The sequence below is a fragment of the Platalea leucorodia genome (assembly GCF_965183815.1).
Source record: "Platalea leucorodia genome assembly, chromosome: 6".
NCBI lineage: Eukaryota > Metazoa > Chordata > Aves > Pelecaniformes > Threskiornithidae > Platalea > Platalea leucorodia.
The window spans coordinates 72,653,902-72,677,128 of record NC_138828.1 but is presented as its reverse complement, the minus strand read 5'-3'; the positions used below and the strand labels follow the sequence as shown (position 1 = coordinate 72,677,128).

At 38.4% G+C, this 23,227-nt stretch overlaps 1 protein-coding gene across 2 annotated transcripts in view; it reads right to left on the bottom strand.

Moving 5' to 3' along the window:
* STK32B (serine/threonine kinase 32B) overlaps nucleotides 1-23,227 on the bottom strand; it is a gene marked incomplete at both ends in the record, with an annotated part of 177,057 nt that overhangs the window by 16,950 nt on the left and 136,880 nt on the right. For both annotated transcript variants that reach the window (XM_082315307.1, XM_082315308.1), the window contains 5 exons: nucleotides 4,173-4,237; nucleotides 5,020-5,151; nucleotides 9,797-9,922; nucleotides 11,048-11,164; nucleotides 15,846-15,949. In XM_082315307.1, the coding sequence (XP_082171433.1) occupies nucleotides 4,173-4,237; nucleotides 5,020-5,151; nucleotides 9,797-9,922; nucleotides 11,048-11,164; nucleotides 15,846-15,949 (544 nt within the window). The remainder of the gene's footprint in view (nucleotides 1-4,172; nucleotides 4,238-5,019; nucleotides 5,152-9,796; nucleotides 9,923-11,047; nucleotides 11,165-15,845; nucleotides 15,950-23,227) is intronic.

The window sequence follows — 23,227 nt, the reverse complement described above, 5'->3', positions numbered from 1 at the left end:
CATACACCTGTGTCATGTCAAAAGACACATGTATTTTAATTTGTAGCTGACATCCATTGAAATATCAATGTAAATAAGAATAAAGCCTTCCATCTAGCTACACTTGAGCCACTCTGGTATCTGAAGCACTGGCAAAAATAAAATCAAGATAAAATCTACTTACAGTGTAAGGGATTTCATTCTGGATGCTTCATGTTCTCTTGCACAAATGAAGATGAAGGTATAAAGCTGCCTCCTCAGAACAGCTTAGCCATTTTACATGAAGTAGAAAGTATTTTCCACCCATGAATGTTGCACATCCCTAAAGCTGCTCCTGGTTTGCTGTTCCATTATTTGCAGTTGTATATGAGTGTCCCAAGAGGAAAGTACATTGGGTGTGGAGGATGAACATGGCCCAAATTTAGTTTTCCTTTTATTAGAAGAAATGGTGTATCATAGGAATCATTGTTGACTTGGATCACAGAAAGACTTTGGTACATTCAGTGTCCATTTCGCAGACATGAAAGAAGTATTCCCTTCAGATTTCACAAATTTCCCATGCTGTTTAATGGGATTAACAGTAATGAAAGCATGTCTATCTAAACTGAAGCACAGAACTATACCTGGACTTCTCTTCTGTAACTGCCATTTTTAGTCAGTCTTCTGCATTAATACAAATCTTAGGAAAACAGAAAATGCTTTTGTTTCATCTTCTGCCAACTTCTTTATTTGATAGAGTTGTTTTCTGGCTTTTTCTACAGAGAAACTGGGAATAGTTGGTCTTCCCTCCATTCCTCCTCATCTCCCCAGTGAATGCTGAGTAGTATCAACAGAAGATGCTGTGTGATCAGGAGTGTGTAAGGAGAGATATACAAATCTAACTTTTGTTACCCACTGCTGATAATCATTGACTGCACACCTCTTTGTCCAGGAAGCCCTGTACATTTAAATCAAATATAGAAAGAAAACAGATAATATCACAGCCTCAAGTACTCCTTTCCTAATTCCTATTTTAACAAAACACATTTGCTCCGTCGTAGAATCATAGAAGTGTTTAGGTTGGAAAAGAACTTTAAGATCATCAAGTCCAACCATTAACCCAACACTGCCAAGTCCACCACTAAATCATGTCCTTGAGCACCACATCTACCCTTCTTTTAAATACCTCCAGGGATGAAGACTCAACCACTTCCCTGGGCAGCCTGTTCCAAAGCCTGACTACCCTTTCGGTGAATAAGTTTTTCCTAATATCCAACCTAAACTTCCCCTGGCACAGCTTGAGGCTGTAACTGCAGCATTAATTACTTAACTGCAGAAAGCAATAGAAAAGTGAAAATGTGCACATTCTGTCTTTGCCGGCATTAACTTACACTATTAAGTTACTCCATTCAGCCTCTTCAATTATTTTCTAACTCTTTTCAGCCTAGTAAGCCTTTTCTCTATCCCACCCTCCCACCCCACCCCCGTTAACTGCAGTCTAAGAGTTTCTGATAGTCTCCCAAGCTTCTTGGAAAGAAAATAAATATGGCATATTTCAAGATTTGCAGTATCTGTTGCAGGATGAAAGAGAGATAGTGAAAAAGAGACACAGCCTGGAAATATCAGCAAGAAATTAAATAAAAAGAGATTCTGCTTTTCATAGCAGATATTTTACAAGTATTGGATTGCAAGATGTTGTGGAACTGGGATGGTTAACATCGCACTCTAACTACACATTACCATGTGACTTTCTGTTGCTCAATTAGAAACACCTGTAATTTTGCCTAGAATCCTTTTAGTTTGGGGATTCTCATCTTTTCCCTTGAAAGATGGGTTAAATTTTTTGATTCGCAGTTTCTTAGGATTTATGTAGTATTCTGTGCCACCGAAGTAAACTGAGCAGAAGGCTTAAATCACAATAAAATGTAGCCTTTTGTAGCTGAGTATACTGAATATCTAAGGAAATAATCAGATTTTTTCAAACAGTAGAGGAACGTGAAGGAATATCAAAACATCTGGCTGTATTAATCTGAGACTGCTTTAAAGTCCTGCTTGGGATTGACACCTCACCCAATGATACGATCACATATTATTGGATATTGTGTTTGTAGGAACAGTTCATGTCTTTCAGCATCTGCAGCTGTTCCTAAGAACTTCATTGGCCACAAGGCTTTGGAAATCCATGTAAGCACAGCCTCAGCCTGTACATCTACCCTTGAAGGCATAGAAAGGACTAAGGAAACCCACCATGAATTACTCCGGCATGTACTGTGTAGAGACTTCTCTCAGGTACGATGACATCTGCGTCTGTCGTTGCTCTTATTTTGTTCCCATTAACTTGAATTCACTTTGCACTTCAAAAATTTGACCTCTGCTTCCCCCCTCATTAGCATTTTTGTCTTTGAAAAGTATCAGAGAAGTCTCTCCATGTCCTTCTTCAGCTCTAATATAATTTAAACAAGAAATGATTGTTATCTGGCTTAAGACAATGCAGGATCTGTTGTAGATCTATACTAAATATTTTTCCTTTACCTTGTCAGAGCCGATCAAGCAATGACAGAATGAAGTTCTGAATGAAGTGCATGTGTTTTATCTTTAGCTTCCATTTTACTTGTACTCCATTTAAACCTCTCCTTGATCTCTCATCAGCCTTTCAGAGTCCTTCATAGCTTGTGTTGTTACTGTAGTTGTGCAATATGAAAAAATGAAAAAAACCTTCCTATGCACTGCTAAAAAAGATTTAAAAGAATAACATAGTAAAATCACGTCAAAAGAAATTGTTCAATGCTAGTGAACCCACACAATGGGATTTTGAAAGTGTTTTAACAAAATCTGGTATTTTATTTTATCTTTCAAAAATTGCTGTATATCGGGTTTCCTTGATATATAATTCTGGAGTAGGTGAGAGGGAAATCTGGAAATGAACTAGTTGTATGAACAACTTACTGGAAATACATTAAATAATTGATTTATCAATGTAATCTTTTCTAAGCTTGTTATTACAATCTTAGTAATTTTGACTTTTGTGGGTTAATAAAACTCCTACAAAGTTCAGGCATTCACTGATACCAGAACTGATTCAGAGAAGTACACCAAGACCCTTCTGAAAACCTTTTATGAGCTGACTTGGTCTGGCTTTTCTTGTTTATGGCTCTTACATAAACATACAGCTCTCTTGTGCTAGAGACCATGCACAATGACATGAAGAATCTGCCAGACCTTCCTTTTCTTTGTAAGTCCTTGCTGTAGTTCCTGTGAGCAGTCAGTATTGGACATAGACATGTCCCACAAATTGTAACATGAAAATGGGGTTATCCATGGCATAGTTTCCTTCATGACATCATGTCAGCTGTGCAAAGTTGACAATCCCTTTCCCAGTTTTAATTACAGAAGACAGTAATTACCTTCATTGTAAGCATTGAGTAAGATATTCACAGCTTCTAAATTAATTTCTAACATTTCACAGCTCCATTAGAAAGGCTTGCAGATATAACTAGGTCAAATAAAACCACTGAATGTACTCGGATGAAATGTGATAATTTGACCAAAGACACAAACAACTCCCCTGTTATGACTTATATCTGTAATACAAACAGGTCCATAGTGGCTGCAACTCAAACACAGTAAACTACGTGAAATGCAGTGTCTTAATTGGACCAGAAAGATTATTGACATCCTTGGGATTCAGACTTGTGTTTCTATGGATTCTGGCTGATGCTTAGACTATGAAGCACTTCTTTCGTGTCTGATATAGTTTTAATATTTAGCTCTGTTGAAATAACTAATGTTGAAATTACCTGTTTTATGGTGATGAAGTATGAATAGAGTTTCCAAGTCAGAACACTGCAGTTCATATCATTAAAATTTCATGAGGTATCACTTCCCTTGGTTTTGTTCAAGTGGTGAAAAAGCAGCCCCTTGTATTGTATTCCCTTTGCTTAATTGCTAACAGTTTCTCTGGAGAGTTTCGGTGACATTTACCTTCTCTCTCTAACATGCTTTCACCACAAGCAGTTCTGCTTGCTTTCAGAGATGGAAGAACTACAAAACCATCACACCAGAGACTGTAAGAGGAAGAAATCAATGGAAACCCAGCATTTTAGCCCTGCTGCTGTGATCGTTAACCTCTTTTCCTTTTGCTGGGAGAAAAAAAAAATCATTCTCAAATTAATTTCAGTAGCGCATGCTAAACAGGCATTAAGAAATGCACTTACTTCTCTCTGTTGAATATGATGAATTCTTTCCTAACGGTTTCCAAGCACTGCTGCAGGTGTACATTCTTTAAAAAACAGCATGAATAGGTTGATTAAAAAAGATGGAAAATCATAGACAAAAATCACAACAACACAAATGATACTGAACAAAACAGCTTATGAATGAACACTATCAAAAGGCGTTTTGAAGACTTTTCAAAAGTGGGCCATGATAGCACAATCCATCCTTCTTTCTGTTGGAAGAAGTTCCCCACAAAGAATTCCTGAGGATTTTTATGTCTGATAGCTCTAAGAAGAGTAGTTTGCATGAACATTCAGAATTGTTAGGAGTAGTAACAGAATTTATAAAACCTCACTGAAATGAAAATTCAAGTCCGGAAAATAGTTATTTCTTAATCTTCTCAGAAGTTTAGACTGTTTATACAATGGATCTTTCTATGTGGGACGCATTAGTCAGGGCTGCAAGAGACAGCTTTAAAACATTTATAAATAACGAGCTTTTCACTGCGTACTTTTCATTTTTGGTACCAGTAGAGGATAAACACTCCTTATAACTATCTGTCCATGTGTGGGAAACGTATTTGCCAACTGGCAACACTTTTTCATACTTTAAATGAGCATCTGTGAGAATCTAAAAAATGATTACAACTTAAACATGCTGTTACTATTTGACTGAAATAAATAGTTGCTTTTCATCTTGCTTTGAAGATGGTTTATGCTATATGTGAACTGACAGACATAGAGGCCAAGTCTGTTTTCAGAGATGATAAAACTGAACTTAAGTGATTTTGTCGATTAGAGAATGTAAATGAAATGCCACTGACTGCAGCCACAGTCCCCAGCTTACCAGTGGGCAGGTTTCCTTAGCTCCATCTTTGGATTTGTTTTTGGCAAGTCTCTTTTTCTTTTTATGGAGAGGTTTGGACTCTAAAATCATTTCTTCAAGTTCAAATGTAGGATCACAGTTCAGTCTTCCTTTCTGGTACAAAAGGATTCAAAGTTACTCTTTGAAACATCATTGTTTTTAAGTTTGTCTGGCAAGTGTTAATAGCATTAATAATGATCCAGCTTCCCAACCACATCTGTGAAACAAAAACGGTATTTTTAAGGCCTAGAGTGATGCTTGAAGTTTAAATAAGGGAGTTAAGGAAAAAAAAAAACCCAACATGTTATAAAGCAATTATAAAGAGTCAGATCCTCTTCCTAGTTATATACAGAGGTACTCCTAGAGTAACTACAGTTACGTTACCCCAATGAGAGAGATTAAGCTGGCCCAAGGTCTTCATCAAAATATGAGTTAGTGCTGTAGAACATAAATGACAACTGTAATAGTGCAGGAGGGATGGGGAGTACCTCTAAGACCTTACTTGTTAAAATCTGGTTGTCTGAAGAGTTGCAGCTGGATTCAGTTACCTAGATCCTATTCATGATAACAAAGGAAGGAGCAGGCCTTTTTTGGTTAGCAGCATTTATATCAAAAAATGTTTCTATCACGCTTTTTCTTACCCATTACTTACATTACTTAAATATTCTGGATTCTCCATTTCTGTGTTAATTTGTGGTGCTTGAACCAAATCTTAAGATTCTTTGTTGTATCAGGAAGCTCTTTTTTAAGCAGGATGATTGGAAACACCATTTCTATATGGCCATTTCCTTCCTTGATTCTTTTCAGATTCTTCCTTAATTCTTTTCAGGTTCTTGATTCTTTCAGATCTTTTCAGCATAAAAGTTTACAGGAGCATAGTTATGCCTTGAGGTTTTTTTAATTTTATTTTATTCATTAGTGCAGTAAAGCCATCTCATGACAAAATTTGGTATGAACTTTTCCTCTCCTATTTAGGGGTAAGAGCTAGAGTATGGCCAGAAAATCTATGGTTCAGCTGAATCCAATAAATTTTTAGAAAGTCACTGCTTGGCATCCTAATCACTGGGTCAGTGTTTTGCTACTCCCGTAATCAGAATAACACAAGTTCCTTTCTTCTGCCCATTCTGTCAAGGCATTTAAAAAAAATTTGCAAACATTTTGAATTGTGTGGTGGAAGACCTTAAAAGCACCCTGTTTTCCTCTGGGACTTCTGGGAGTTTAATCACACCATTGACACCATCAAGGTGGAAGTGCTAAGACAAGTTATATATAAATGGCAGATATTATTTAGTAACCAAAGGCACTAAGCAGTAAAACCACATCAGAAAGCACTTGTATAACTTGTGGTGTCCTACAATGAAACATTTGATTTAGAAAGCACTCTATCATTTTTATTTCTAGAAATGTCTGTATACTCAAAGTATAATATTAAGCTCTCTGATGCCTTTTCCTGGATACTATCCAGTCAGGTTTAGTAAAATGTATTTGTTTTTTATTAATGGAGGTTTATAGCTTATTTATATTTATTTATAAATAAATAATTCTTTACATTTGATCAATATCAGTTCCTTTTTTTGAGCATGTACAGTTTTAAGATTTTATCACTTAAAAAATACATCACTTTAATTCTGAAGCTCTAAAAATGAAAGCAAATTACCTTTAAATAATTTCTTGCTTCCTTTATCAAATATTTAACAATCCAAAAAAGCTACTAACAATTTATGACTCCAAGCTGAATATAAAGAAACTAGCTAAACCATAAAGAAACACATATACTAGTTAAGTAAGAATGATGTTTATGGAATCAAACTACACAGGGAGAAATTAGACAATGGGACCTTCCTACCACAGGCCTTCTGCGTGCCCTCCTGCCTGCAGAAGGCAGGCAAGCTCCTGAGAGTAACAGCAAGTTGTCAAAAATTACAAAAGTCTCTACTTATAAAACTCTCCCCAGGTCACAGTGTATGCTGGCCCCGATTCACCCTCTCACCCAAAGCCTGAAAACCAAGAAATATTTTGTTGTGTGGCCCTGGTTAATCAGTGAAGATTTTGCTGGGCCAACAGAGAGAAAAGTTCTTGGAAAATTCCTGGCCAAACATGGTCTCACAGTAAAGTTTACTATAAAAAGAAGTGTTGTGCTAGAAAAGATGTTTTGACTCTCACCTTCTCACGGTTTTTCCTAACACACCTATCAACCAGGTGGAACAAGCCCTGCAGTATCAGCCTCTGTCCTGAAGTGTCTGGTACAACTTGTAATGGGACTTTCAGATTAATATAAGTAGCTAAAAGTAACTTTTTACTCCTGTTTCCTTTTAAACATAGAATATTATTTTCCCTCCAATATTACAGATCACCCTCCAATATTTCAGATTCCCTCCAAAATACAAATGAGGCGAATGCAAATGTGAAAAGAATAGCTGTCTTTGAACTGTCTGCCATTAAACATGTGTCCGAAGTATTTCAAGAGGACTTCCTCTTTTCTCAGTCTCCATGATGTTCGCCATTGTCAACATCAGCCACAGAGACAGGACACTTGACTAATAGAGCACTACCAGACACATAGGTTCCACAATTGCTTCTGAAATTACATTTAAAATTAGTTTTTTCACCATCCTTAAGAAGTCAGGAAACTTATCTATACTCTCTCAGGAGTAAGGTACCCTCAAAACAACCTAAATTCAGGTGGAAAGAAGCAAACAGCCACATGAGAACTGTGAATCAAGGACTTGAGGATACTCATCTATGGCCAGACACAGACCATCACACTCTTGTTGTGCCCCAGCTTTGGGCAGGCTGGGCGTAAGCCAGCTGGATGTGGAAAACTTGCAGTCCCTTTATTAGGTCCTATTACTACAGCCAAACCACCATACCTCACTGCTTAGGAGGCAGGCTTAGCAGGGTGGCACACATTGCATTAGTTGGTTATACACTCCTGGGCCAAAGCTGGCTTGAGTCCAATCCTTGGGAGCAGAGTGAAGATGGAAGATATGGCCCTATGAAGTCAAGCTTGAGTGGGAGCAAGGAGGAGACTGAGGAGATGTCTGGGGAAAGAATGACGCTGGGACAGCAGCAGGAGCAGAGAACAGACTTGCCATAGGCAGGTTTCAGTAGCCAGTTTTGCTGAAGCAGGTTGAAGTCCTCTTCCTTGACTTTAAGTCCTAAGACATGTACCTAGGCATAACTGGTCTTTGCAGACTCTGGGACTCTCCTGAATCCCCATATATGTTTGACCTTTGGGTATGGGGAATTGGATCCCTCTTTTAAAATACAAAGCACGGTTGTGAAGTTTCCCACATGCCGACAGTTGTGGATTAAACTGTCAGCTAAGAGTTGAAGGTCTAAATAATCTGTTGGTTTTTGTTTGAGAAAGAGTCAGCCCACGCCTCTGATATCTCAGAGAGCAACTCTAACTTGAAAAAAAGGAAAAGAGAAAAAGCAGTCTCCATTCATCTTGTAGATCCATGCCACCTTGGAGAATGGAGTTCATAGTCCACCAGGTCAGGGAGGAGCTTTGTTTTGCAGTGCTTTGTTTAGGGTAGCAACCTGGGAGAGCATAATGGGAGAGCCTGGCATGGCATAGCAGTTATTCCAGCTGCAGGGACGTTGAGTAAGAGGGAAGGAGTCATGGCCTTGGGTATGATATTCACCTCTCAAGCTTTCAGCTTGCACCACCATTGAGCTAAAATGTGAAAGGAAAGGATTTCACCCCTGCTTGCCCACCCACAGCTTTCTTCTCCTGCAGGATGCTGCTTCCAGGAAAGGCTCTGGTCAGACGCCAAGAAGCACAGCAAACACTGCCAGCACTGTCTTGGCAACCCACCTGGCTGCCTTTGCTCCATTAGGCACTGCTCTCTCTCCATCAGCTTCTGCAGGGCTGGATTCTATCCCCGTCAGACTTAGCAAGAACTCTAGTGTGCCCCTGGATGAGGATAGGGTCTAGCTATTCCCTCTTCCTTATCGTTATTCACAGTTGCATAAAAAGATATAAACAATCCTTAGTATGCTACAAATGTATCATTTGGAGAAGAATTATGGTGCAACTGACTGAACATAGAATCACAGAATTATTTAGGTTGGAAAAGACCATCGAGTCCAACTGTAAACCTAACACTGCCAAGTCCAGAAAGTGGACAAGCAACAAAGTGGAGAACCATGTCAACACCACAGTCATTGCTTCTTATTCATGGCTCTCAAATCCATTTAACTTACAAATGATCAAAATGGAAATATCCAGAAAATAACAACAAAATGGAACCACAGTAAAAAAGAAACCACCAGATTCCCTCACCAAATCTGAATGTTTTAGTGTAGGAAACTGTCACAAAGAAAATAGGTCAGTCTTTTGAAATAGTATTTTTTAAGTGGAAAAGGAACAGTACACTGGGATGTTAAAAAGTCTTGCAAATGTTGTTTAGACGCCTAACTTTCAGAGCAGCAACAGTTGTCTTGGTACTCTTTGGCTCAGAGTTAACTCTGACAATCATTTACTCTAATAGCTGAAATGCAAAGTCTGGAAAATGTTTTTTATTTGAAAGGGAACAAAAAGTGAACCAAGGTTAATTAATTTTTGGTGTGATATAATGAAATGGGCCAAATTTTCCCTTAGCTGTGACTGAGTAAATGAAAGCAGAATCCAAAGTAAAGCTTCTGTGAGAAGTAAACCAGTGAAGAGCAATAAATGCAAGCGTAAACAAATAAAACAGCAGTGATAATTAAAGTTGGAATTTGCAAACACAGTTCACCTGGAATATCAACTTACGTTAGGAACAAAGCCCGGAGTCACAGTTTTCTCTAGAACAGCATCCCAGTTGACATCAGCTAGGTATGGAGAGCTTTGGATGTCTGCAAGGCTTGAAAGACGGCACTCTGGGTCCTTAGTGAGGAGCTGTGATCAAGCACAAGGCATTTTCTAAGGAACCAGGTGCCGTATAAAAGAGTAAACATATCACATAAATTGTATGATACACAATTTAGAGTAAGAAAATGGCTAGGGAATCCTCTAACAACTCCTAGAAGGCCCAATCTAAAAAAAATAAAAGTAATAGCTCATAGGAAATTAACATAATTTAATTGCCACCAGATGGCTGTTGCAGGCATGAAGTGTACAAATGTATTAGTAACAGAAGTCTGTTTACAAATACACAAGAGTCCAAGTGACATGAAACATGACAGTTCAATGATACCCAACAACTTGTATTTTGTCTTTAATTTATTGGAAGATATAGTTACACTGAGCATCCTGGCACCAATTAAAATTAACCACCTCATTGCTTCATCTATCAAAAATAGATTGCTCATTGCTACAAAAGAAATTGATCTTCTATTGCTCTAGTCACACATTCACAAACATTTCCTGCTCAAATATCAGTACTGATGATCTGAAATACCTAAAAGAGACAGATGATCCTTGCAGCATGGCCAGAAAATTAAACCAAACAAAAACCTGAGATTTTAGGAAGAAAGTGATTTCCAGAGTCGTGATGCGTTCAGAAAGAACCCCAGCTTGTAGCTTAGTGACATTTACAGCAAAGTGGCTTGACTTTTGTTGTTGCAACTATAGCAACATGGACAGGGAGAGATAGAGCCCTTTTCACTTCTAAGCTCCCTGGCTGGAAACTGTGGCAGAAATTCAGAGGGCAGAGTGGTCCTTCCTTCCCTTTCTCCCATGCACTACTAGGGCTGGAGATAATGGGGCCAGGGCACAGAGCTGGAATTACTGATCCCCAAAGTTTTGCTATCACTAGTGAATCAGTTTTAAAATAAACAAAAAAATTAGATTTCTATTTATTTGAGGCCATTAAATGCCTGAGTCAAAGCCTAAGAATAATCCAGCTTCTCAAGAGAGAATACTGCATCACTAACATTCAGAAAAGTCTAGGAATAAGCACTGCTTTCTTATCCTTGAAATTTTGACTACCTAACATGTGTGCTTGCCTGATGCCTCTGCATTCTTGGAGGGGCTTCTGGAAGAGGAGAGAAGAGAGGACAGAAGGTGTTTGTGCTTTCTTACCTTTTTCAGTAGTGCTATCATGCCCTTGCACCATGCAGATGAGTAGTGAACTCTTTCTATCTTGAACATGTTGAGAATCTCATCAATGGGGGTGGCTGAATGAATTTCATAGGGCCTCTGGGATAAAGTTAAATCAATATCAAGTCAGCAAGAATGGATAAAAGAGTGTAGACAATTCATATTTTCCTGACCTCAGTATTGTTTGTGCTGGAAATATCAAAAACCTGAAAACATCTTATAACAATTTTGAGGCTAATCCTTCTTTGCATGTGTGCTTTTCTTTGGTTGTAATGAATGTAATTACTCATAGACGCATTTCCTCTGCAAATTTTTCTCTCATGAAATGAAGTATCAGTTCAAATGAGATGGCTGAATAATTTTCTTCCTGGGGCATTCTATGTGAACTGTGGATTATTTACTATTTTTTACTTGTAGTACTAGAATGTACTTGTGATCTAAACTGACAAAATGGAAAAGCGGTGGCTGAAGGGAGCTTTGTCATCCTGATTGTACTGAGAAGTAGATAGAGAATTTAAAACATGTTTACAAAAATCTGTTTGAGAACCACAGTATAAAAATAGACTCCAAATCCCAATCCTTCTCCCTTGCCCTTTTTGAAATATAAAATTAACCTGTTACATGCACCCGTGGATTATATGGACCTGCTGTCCTGTGTTTGCAGTGCCTAAATTCTTCTATAGATGAAGAGAGGCTCCAGGATTCACAGTGCTTTGCTCATGAAGATTGCTGTGATTTATCTTTTATTAAATATAGCATTTGGAAATGAAAATACTACATACAAATTTATTTTCTTATTAGTTATTGTGCACATATTTTTAAAGACTTGTATTTGTGAACAAAGTTGTTAACATGATACTCTATGTTGATGTATTTTTTTAAACAAGGATAAAGCGTGGATTGCTTGTGAATTAAGTTGTACCTAGCAGGTGAGAAATGTGATATGAGATCTGCAGCCAAATGCCATCATAGCAGCAATGTGCAAATTGATGCATCATGATTCATACACAACATAGAGTTACCTTCTAATCCAATATCCTCAACAGCAAAGAGCAGACACTCATTACCTTCACTAAGAACTGAATCATCCCTTGACTTTTGCTAGCGTGTACTTGTACAAGCTTATAATTTAAGAATACTTCTAGGTGTTAGTTACCTAATCTGATGGTGAATTAGAGCCACTCTTCATAAAGGCCCAGAAAATATTCTTATTTTGAGAAGATTTATGCACATGTTTAACTTTGAACATGTGTATGAAACCAAGTCCATTCCAAGGCATTGGTATGTGCTAAAAATAAATCCAAGGATTGCTTAAATCTTTTTGCTTTGATTCACATTCTGTTAGTCTGTTGTCATTTAGCTATATCATGTCCATATGAATTCAACAGGACCTAAATGAATGCTCTGAATACATAATTTTCTTGAATCAGGTTCAAAAATGTCATATGCTTTTCCCTACCTGTGGTAATGCTGCCATAAAACAGCTATTAAAAATGAAAGGTTAACATTCTGTCTGTTGTCAAAAAGTAACCTACTGCTGATTTAGACTTGATATAATGATGTGACTAATATGATCATTGAGCCAGAATTTACACCAATTGTTGGAAATGGTGACTTAGCTCTAAAAATAGCAACTTTAAGGAATAATGTATCTTTGAAAGAAGTAAAAAGTGAGAATAAAAATAAGAAAGATTTTCTGTTGAGAATGTCTCTGCACATGCCTTTTTCCTCACCGGAAAAATCCTTTAAAAACTTACCTTATTTTAAAGTTTATTAGCATTCTGCAGTCTTACTTGATTTTTTGAGATTTGCAGAGATTTTTAATATTGTTCTTAGTTAATTTGAAATATAAATACTCAAAGAAATGGTCATTATAGGCTTGGTCTTTTGAGGTCCTTCACACCTATATCTCCCATGTTTTTCAGCTATTCAATCCACTTGAGGGTCAGATCCCTTCTGGGTTTTTTGTGAAAAAGGAAAAAAAAAATCTGTTTTGCTTTTATTGTGATGTTTTACCAAAATTCGCTGTAAACTGTTCACATCACAATGAAAGCTGGAGTCCAAGAATCCCACCTACTACCTCTTTCCTTCACCTTGTCTCTGTTGAGGCCATGGTATGTACAGTTATTATAATATTTTAGCAGTCATCTATAGCTTAGGAACAGATTGACATGGGTCATGGTTTGCATTATGCAGTTTAATTTCATGGACTTGGGGAAAAGATCAATGTTTGGTGCAAAGCTTTATAAATTTATGTTTTTGGTTGTTAAGTCTTTTATCAACAACTGGCTAAGGAGAGAAATGTGCCTGCAACATATTGAGAAATGTTAGCACTACTGTGGATAATCAAAAAATGGTCCAGACAACTCTGTACCAGATGCAACCTACTGCTGTAGCTACAGCCCTGTTTGCAGCGATGCATTGTCTTGGCCACCTGGCAGTAGGGAGCAAGGCATGAGAATGGCTGCAATGCCTTGAGCACCCTGAGCCTCCTCTGAGGACTCTTCCATCTCATAACAGTAGAGGCAAATAAAAACAAAAATTCAGCTCAATAAAAAGCAGCTTATTTTGACTTAGCTCCTCTTGAATTCAGTCAGGCAGTGTCATATTGCTATGCACAGCTCTGAGGTGGAAAATGATAGAAATTTCTAATGCTCCTCATTTTTAATGCTCCTTCATTCCTTCCCTCCTGCCTTCCCCATACACTAGCATGCACCATGCTCTGACTGCAGAAAGTCATGTATGTCTGGGTGGCTCTGCCCAGTGCAACACCTTCCTCTTTCCCCAGGACTGCTGTGGCAGGAGCGGGTGGGCTGCACCAAGCGCCCACCCATCTGCTCCGTGGCAATGGGGTTCTCTTCTCACCGCTGAACAAAGTGCTGTGAGAGCGTGGAGGAGGAGGGGGCTGCCTGCCTGCAGGTTTAGCTTGTAGCCTTGTAGTTACAAGCTGCTGCTTTGCAGCCATCTGCATGGGGCTGCTGCAGCAGATGGAGCTTCGGAGCTCGCGGTTGCATGTTGCAGACAGCAACATGCCTCGGGTTAAGCACGTTTCCTCAATCCACTGCTACTTCTCTTGTCATTGCTCCTGTCAGTTTAGGCCTTGTCTAGACTAGAAAAATTTAGAAATACAATTCAGGAAAAGATACACCTTTTCCTAGTCCATACAAAGGTGTGGGCTGCCAAGCCACCCTCTGGCTTGCTCAGTGGGCAAGGGCTGCTCTTCAGGAGAAAACAAGCAGCTGGCTTGGTTGACTGGAGCATGGACAGATGGTAATGTTTTGATTTAAAAAAAAATTTATTCAGTCTCAGCTTTGCTTTTTCTGTAGCTGGATAGACTTCAGAGAAGACTGTATGGCTCTGCAAATGTATACAATTCTATATAATTTTTCATTTATTAAAGTGACTAGATGATATCTTTTGTGATTCGTCTTGAGAGTTCAGTTTTCCTTACAAACTCATTCATTGTGCTGCTTTCTTGGAGACTCTCACTGGTGAAAGGGTTGATATAAAAACAGCAGGATGTTCTTTTAATTTATTATATGTGCAGCCAGTATTACTGTCTGTGACTAGGGTTGAGAGTGTATTATGCTTATCACTGCCAGACCTTAACTGTTAAGGTTAAAATTTTCCATCCTGGGAAGAATGTCAGATTAAACACTCAGTAATTTTTGAGAATGATGGCAGAGAAAAACTGAAAAGACTATTTTTTTTTTTTCCTAAAAAGATTTTTAATACTCCTGTGCTTTGAGAGCTGGGCTGAAATTTGGCATGCGAGAGTTTTTTGTATCAGGAGCATAACTTTTGCCATTTCTATGGAAATACAAAATAGATTGGCCAAGATTTATGCCTTTGAAAAATGTAGCTCCTGGATTGAAGTAAAAATGTTCAGAGACTCTGAAATGTAGTTTTCCATCTAAAAATGGGAATAATAATTGTTCTTTATTTCTAGTTTCCTTTGTCTGTCATCCTACATGAAACTGTGAGATCTTTAAGGGATGGATTGTCTCACATTACAAAGTGCCTAGCAGGACAGGGTAGCAGTACTGTATTAGTGTCATATGGTAACAAATACTTATTCCTTAAAAACAGCATACTGCAATGCAATAAAATCCTCTTTTCGAAACAGTAATTAAAAATAAAAAAAAAACCAGCTACCTTAGGTACGTCATTATCCTGAAATAGTATCTAAATTACTATTTTCCATAAGGAATAGTAAATATTTAAGCAATCAACTTCAATCCTTTGAACGAAAATGGAACAGAATTTTCCATTATCTTGTGTGATACTTGACCATGCTCAGGAAGATTTTTCATTAAGCTTATTCACATAATTGATTAGATAAGTAACAAGTGCACTGGCAGATAAGCATTTTCTGTAGTTGGGCCAAGCATCTTAGGCTATTACATTAGCTCTTTTAAGGTATTAGCCAAGAGAATCAAAGATATACTAAAGCCTGAAGTAACTCAACTTCTATTTGGGAAAAAAATACCGTTGTTTCCAATTCAGCATTGTTAAGAAGTCATTATAACATTAGGCTTTTCCTTAGCGCACACTGAAAGACTATGTCCGTTTTAGGCAAACTTTCATAATATAATTGAGAGTGGGATGAAACTTTCCTGAGAATGTTTCCAGCTGGAAAGGACTCAGGACAGCATTCCTGACCTGAACTGCAGCCTCGTCCACTCAAATTTTGTCATGAAGAGTGCACTCAGGGACACCACAAACTTTGGGACTTCTGTCAGTCAATGTGTTAAATAACAACAAAACCCATTGTTCTTACCCAACCCCTCAGTAATTCATATGCTGTAATTCCTAGCGACCACCAGTCTACAGGGTACGAGTATCCTGGACCTCCATCCATAAAGGCCTGGAACACTTCCGGAGCTAAAACAATAAATCAAATCAAACAAAAAGCATTATATTAAGGTTAGATTATGGATCATTAATGTTGGTATTTGAAAAATGAATAAGGGTGTAATTAACTAGAATTAAATACATTTGTAAACGCAGCATTTTCATGATGCAGTTTCAGTGCCTTGGTTTGCTGTCAACGAGTGACCTTCACTGGTTATGGGTTTTCAAAAGCCAATAATTTTCTCTGTTAATTCCTACCTGGTTGATTTAAGTTTTATGTTATGTGAATAAAAGTAATTAATTGGAGGGAAATTCCTGAACTGAAGAGTGACTTGGAATATTTAGGGTAATGCAAACCTTTTATGGGACAAATATGCAAGTGAGGTGATTCTTTGTGATTGATGGAGGTGCTGAACATGGTGAATCTCATCCTTACTCTACATTTGGATAGAATTAATCAGATGGGTTTTAAAGGTATTCAACATAGGAAAATGGTAATTAAATACAAATCCTGACACTGATTGTATGCTGTGAGAAACTCTGTCATGACTGGAAATAAACACATTATCATTAAAGTAATGAATTCCATAAAAATAACTTTCCTGGGGGAAAAAAAATTGATCTTTTCAAAACAAGGATCCAGCTGGCTAATTTCAGCAAGAAAGACATACTAAAAAATACCACTGTAGTTTCTTCAGAAAACCATATATAAGTAAGAGAGCATATGAAATGAAATAAAAAGTCAGTCATGCTTTTCTAATTATTTCACAGCAGAATCTCAGTACACTTTGTGAAAACAACACTTTCCCTGGGGATTTTCTAAACAACACTATCACCAACCGTAACATCATGTTAGATTGCAATTACCATGTGAGCCTCTTCTGGCCACACCACCGAGTCTAATGTACCACATTACCACCTGATTACCATCGCATCACTTTCTAATGGGCATACTGCGATGAATAATGTAGTCTGGTCACACTTACTTCTGACTGGCAATTTGGGATTTGACTATGCATGGCATTTAAAGAAGCACCTTTAATTAAAGGAAAGTCATTCCTTCCAGAGGAATTTTTTCAGTCCTTGCATCATTATGGATGGCAACCTAACAATTTACAACTCCAGACATGAGTTCAGAAAGTCTTGAAGAGCCAAACCTAATCGAGGATTTTGGCATCCATTAATTAGATGTGGCAAACCCCTAATCTGTAGAATAAAAAGCAATGAATGAATGAAAATTGTCCTGTACTCTCTGCCCAGCAGGACCATCCTTAAATAAGCTTGGTAGGAGAACTGCAGGCACCTAAATAAACATTTTTGCCAGAATATGTGTGTTTGGAAAATAGCTGACTGGTGGATGTCTGGCGTAGGAAAGCTTGTGTTATGATCCAGAATGGCATGAATCAACAATGCCATAAAAGTCATCACACTGAGTTAGCTCTGTCTCACCTCCGGATAACATAGCTTCACTTGGCATGCTATATCTTCAGATGTGCTTCAGATCTTGTTTGCGTGCTGCTGGGGATCTGTGTAGGCACAATTTACATGTGTGCAATCTGTCACATACATAGATGCTGAGAGGGTAGGCAGGATTTTTTGTGTTACTTTAGCGGATCAATGCACCTAAATTGCACATCAGGCACCAAAGTCATATTTTGAATATCACTATAGGCACCTCGTAGTGAAGGTTTGCTTTATTTAGCCACATTCGTTATGGTTTTTGTCCACTGTGCCTAGATGATGTATAATATCTCATTACAGAAAATAGCCTTTGTGGAATTTCTTACTGAGCTATATAGGTATAACTTCTTTTACAGCTTTATCATTGTAATAATGCAACAGATCACTATCTGATTTCTGTGAGGTAGAGATGAAAGTACTTTATTGATGTAACCTACAACATTGCCAGAATGGTGCAGCTGTTTTGCTAATTCACTGACTGCATTATCCACTTTTATTTTATTTGCTTGTTCTAAAAGGTTCAAGGTCAACTCATCCCACATTAAGCAGATCAGCAGAAAATGCTTTGTTTTGCCCACGGGCCCTGGTGTTTTGAAACTCTGTTTCCTCACCTTAAGCTGATGACGGCATCCTTAGATCAACACATGGGCAGTTAGGCTCCTGATTTTTAAGGCAGATAGATAGCCCCTTTTCCCCTGCTTTTGCCGTATTATTTGCAGTCCAGCTGGTCTGCCTCTCTGTGTTCAGTCAGCTCCAGCGGAGCAGTTGTAAGCACCCACTTTGCAAAATGAGGGGGGCCTGACAGAAGGTGCGATATGATTTACAGTACCCTACGTACAGGTTTATTCTCAGGGTGACATCTTAACCCTACTGAAGACAACAGATCTTTCCCCAGTTTAGCAAGGCTGTTAAATTCCAATCTCACACTAAGATTGTGAGTAATGTGTCTAAAAGCCTTTTTGAGCCGAGACATTAGGTCCAAACGAAGGTCTCCAGCCTGTACAGCAGACTTCTGGAGTTCTGCCTGCTCATTCAGAAACATAGCGTGATTTTACAGAAAGGCAGCAGATCCTCCAAGTCATGGGGTTAGCCAAGCTCTGAAGAACTAGAGCTGTGAAATACAGAACAGAACATTAGGTTTTGCTGTAAGAAATAACTATGTCAGGAGAACCAATTCTGAGTGCAAACTGGCTAGGATAAAAGCAAATAAAAAATCTGAAAGGAAAGTTAAAATTCTACATTGATTTTCTTTAGGATTGTTATTGAAATAGACTATCTGTAATCTTTTAAAATTTGAATTTGATCTCAGGCTTAGCTCGGACAGCCATCGTGCAGCCTGCTGTGGGTAGGTTCTTCCAAAGGATGATAAGGTTGGAGTTTGCCAGCTTGCAGCAAGGGCAACAGCTCTGCTGTGTGCACCCTTTCTGCACACATGCTCTCTTATCATAACAGATTTAGGATGAGAATACTTACATCTTTTACCCCCGTGCATCTATCTAAATGCAAGGATTCTGCCTGCCAAAGTTCATTCATGTGAACAGAAGTGAGAGAGTGCATGTAAGAACGAGAGTTTCAGATCTTTTTCCTCAAAAAATTTCTACTGAACAAAGGCTTCTCAGGAAAATATGTGGGTTCAATATTGGGTCTGATCCTGCAGATTCTTTTGGCTGAGGGCTGTAGTTACTATCACATACAGAGTGAAGACAGTAGAAGTTTGCATAGTGGAAGCACAGCTTTTAAATAGTGAAGCTGAATCAAGTAATAGCAAGTCTGGCAGCAGCAAAAGTGAATTCAAAGACAAGTGAAGAAGTGATGCAACCAGTAGGTCTTACAGGTCCTCACAGCTCCCCATGAACAAACGTCTTTGACATAATGGAGAACTGCTTTACTAGAGCTGCCCAAAAGAGCACCTTCAACCTGGTCCAGCCTCACTGCTCACCCTACTTTGAGCAGGAGGTTGGACTAGAGACTCCTGAGACCCCTGCCAATGTGAATCATCCTACGATCCTGTGATGGTAATGAAGCTCAAGCAACCACCTTCTCACAGCCCATCCGAGCAGGGTGAGGTAGGGGTCTAAGGCCAGAAGTCTCAATGGGACCTTTACAGCCTCTTCTCCTTGGCAGTCATCGTGAGCTGCATGGGCTCTTCACCCTCAGTCAGACACCTGGAAAACCTGCCACCCAAAGTACTGGGGACTTTTGAAAGTCTGGATCTCAGAAGGAATGCAGTCTTTTGGTCTGGGAGATTACTCATCATGTGTGGCAGAAGTGTGATCCACCACCTTTCACGCAAGCCTTCAGTAACTACAAAGACAGAGCATTTTAAAACTAATGCCATTCCAAGATAAGATATCTGTGCTAATTTTAACAGGGCAAGCAATAAAATCAGGAATATTTCTGTCTTGTATGATAATGAGTAAATGCATATATTCAACTTCAGCAACTCGCCAAGCTAAAAATCCTCTGATTGCTTTTTTTAATATTATTTTTCTGTATTTTTCTTTTAATAATATACTTCCATGCTTTCACTATTCATCTGCTTTGTTTTCTTGAAAAATAACATAAAATAAACCCACCTTTGTGCTGCATTAAGTGTGCTTCAGTGCATTTCTTGGCTGTCCCTAATACATATTTCCGGTTAACATTTTTTTTCCAAATAATAAATTAAAATAAATCCTCTTCAGAGCTCTGTCTTTTGATGCTTTTGCACCGTATCTTTCTAGTAATACCATAGCATTGTAGACTGTCTCTGTACCAAGAGGAAGATTCCAACGAAGTAAATAAATGGTTATTTTGCTTTAAAATAAATCCATATTGGAGAACGGCTAATAAGAAATTGAACATGAAAGCAAATCTAGTGGGTCTGCATCCATCTCAGAAGCAATGGCTTCCTGGGATATCCATACTCTTGTTCCATGGGTTTAGCCATACTCCAAATAATTTTGTGAAATAGAGAGTAATTTCTGATAAATCAATTCATATATACAGCTACCCACTGCAATTGTCACAGCAGTCAGATGATCTACATTGTAAATGATGTAGAGGATACATCTCTTATTGTATGCATATTTCCCTAAAGACCTGTAAAAAAAAAGTACAAAACTGAAATTGTACTTAACTTGTTGGTAATTCTGTACCCTATTTGTGGAAGATTATCAGTATCTAACAATGTGATTCATGAGCTTGAAATAAAAGAGAATATGAATGTAAGTGCAAACAATACTGAACCCAATTTTCACTATTTGTTCCTACTGTAAAAGAGCATTTTGTACATAGGATAAAATACTTTTAAGTAGGGTTTCTAAAAATCTGCCTAGTATTCATAGGTATCACTTAACTCCATAGTGAAACTATGGGTGCTCCATGTCTCTGAAATTCAGGCCATTTTAATTTGGTGCCCAATGGTGAGTTTGAAAAGGCTGTCCATGATAACACAGTCAATTTGAGGTCTATCACTTGGAACAGTTGGCACAAAGAATAGCTGTTATTATTTTTGATGGAGCATACTAGTTTAATCATAAAGATAATTCATCAGGCTAAATCATAAAATGAAGAGCTTGGAGTGTCTCTGATACAAATCCTAAATAGCACAATGTGGTATGTCTTTTCTGATGAACTGATTTAAGTTTCAATCCCTTAGCAAGAAACTAATCAAAGAGCGCCTGGTGTACTTGCCTACCACTACCCAGGAGACTGGCAAGTGTTGATTAAGAAGCGTACAGAGCTATTACTTACTTTGAAGCATCGACGACTTCCATAGGCTGCTTGGAAACTTTGCAAAATCGGTGAGAAGGAAAGTGCAGCGAGATGAATGCATTAGACCCTTCTTCAAGTGGCCTTTACTACATACTAACAACCCAGTATATTTAAGTAATAAGTTGCAAGTGAGTCTTGCAAGATCGATTAGCTGCAAGGAGCTGATTGTCCATGCATAGCTAAATGTTGCCAATGAGAGCTGGCCATTAATTCCTACAAAATTCCCTGTGCCCATGTTATTAATATGACAAACTGAAAATAAAATAAAAAATAAAGCCCTAGTGGTTTGGCCTCAATTTTTTTGAATGATCAAGTTCAGATGGGCACATCCAAAACATTTCTCAGGAATGAAAACCCTGACATCAGCCATTCAGTCAGCTAGCTAGAGCTCTCTGTAGTCTATTTGCATCTCAGCAGAGGCCTTACGTGTCAGTAAGGGGAATCAGAGGTTTGTGGTGTACAGCAGGGGTTGCAAAGCAATACACTCTGCTAGTCGTGTAGCAAAACACACCTCAGTGGCGCAGGTTTTATTGTAATGCCTGAGATTTCATAGGTAAGAAAATAGATTCCAGTGTCATTAACTGAGGTTCAGCATGATACCAGGCTGCCAGGTATCATTCTCCTTCCTCATTCAAGATCATTGTGGGGGGGGAAGAGAGCGAGATAAAAATAGATATATACACATATATACAGTGATCACAGTATAAACAATATTGTGATTGACTAGCACAGGATAAGCTGTTAAAAGCTGAGACCTGTCCAAATTGTAAATGTCTAAATGATTTGATATATATAAGACATTCATAGTTTCACTTTGCTGAATTGGACTTAATGGATGCCAGAGTGAGCTGAATGAAAAATAAACTTGATTTTTTAAATAATATTCCAAGAAACTTGGACTGAGATGCTTCAGGGAAATATTAACTGCTCTCTCAGCATTGTGATGAGAAAATATTAATTTTCACTTTTCTCTGAAAAGCAAATTCAGAGGTCACTAATTCTTCTAGGTCACAGTGTAAATAGAAAACAGAAATCAAACTACAGTGATGACAAGTGATCTATTTAGAGGAGAAGCTGTTTTAAGAACGAAATGAAAGAAAGCAACTTCCCTCTCCCTGAACATAAACATGGACTTGCTAAACTATCTATTTACCTCCTAGCGTTTATTTTCTCCTGTGCTAAAAGGGTCTAAATTATAATGGACAGCTTTCTGACTCAGGGCTTTACACCAGCCAACTGCTAACTTCTATTGTATAAGTCAAAGTGCTGCTTAAAGCCTGAGCATGCTGGGCTGGCAATTTTCTAGTGTGAGGTCTAGACTTGTTACAGCAGTGTAACTGATTTTGTACCATTGTTCACATAATACACCTCAATAGTTTTAATACTCATATTTAATGCAATTATTCAATCAAAGTAAATATTTTAGATACCATTACCTGAATACAGACACTGCATTTAGAATGCCTTATTAGTCTGCCATATGGCTATACAACCTCTCTTGCCCTTAGTCAGAGTGCTGTCCTCATAAAACCCTCTGCATTACTCAGTCACTGAACAGAACCCAATTCTTGTCCTTGCATTTGCAGAGAGAAGCCCTTTCTGGTTGAATATCTGGATCAACCTCAGAGAAACAAGCTCAAGTTGCTAGCCCCATTGAAAGCAAGCCCAGCAGCAATGAACATGTCATGGTCTCCTACTACTAAGTATGGAACTGTACAGAAGTACCTTCCTTACTCCATCCAAAAGCTCACAGTGGCTGCAGTGTCAATTTTTCTAGAAAACTGATGCAGGGATTCTGTCCGAAAATATCCATTTTCTATTTGGAGGATGGGCCCAGTGTATGGAGAGCAGCTGTTCTGCCCCAGTACTGAAACAAACTGGTCTGGATAACTGGGGATTCACAGGACAGACTGTGTGCCTGATGCATCAGAAGGACTATTACGTGCTCCTGTCTCATGTACTCCTACCGGGTTAGAAATGTCTTTGAATCAGTTTATGTGTGCAAAAACCTGGGGGGTGGTGTGGCTTGACCGAAGAACAGGAGTTATCCAGGGGGCAGAAATGCCCCGCTGGGCTGCTGGACATCCCCGT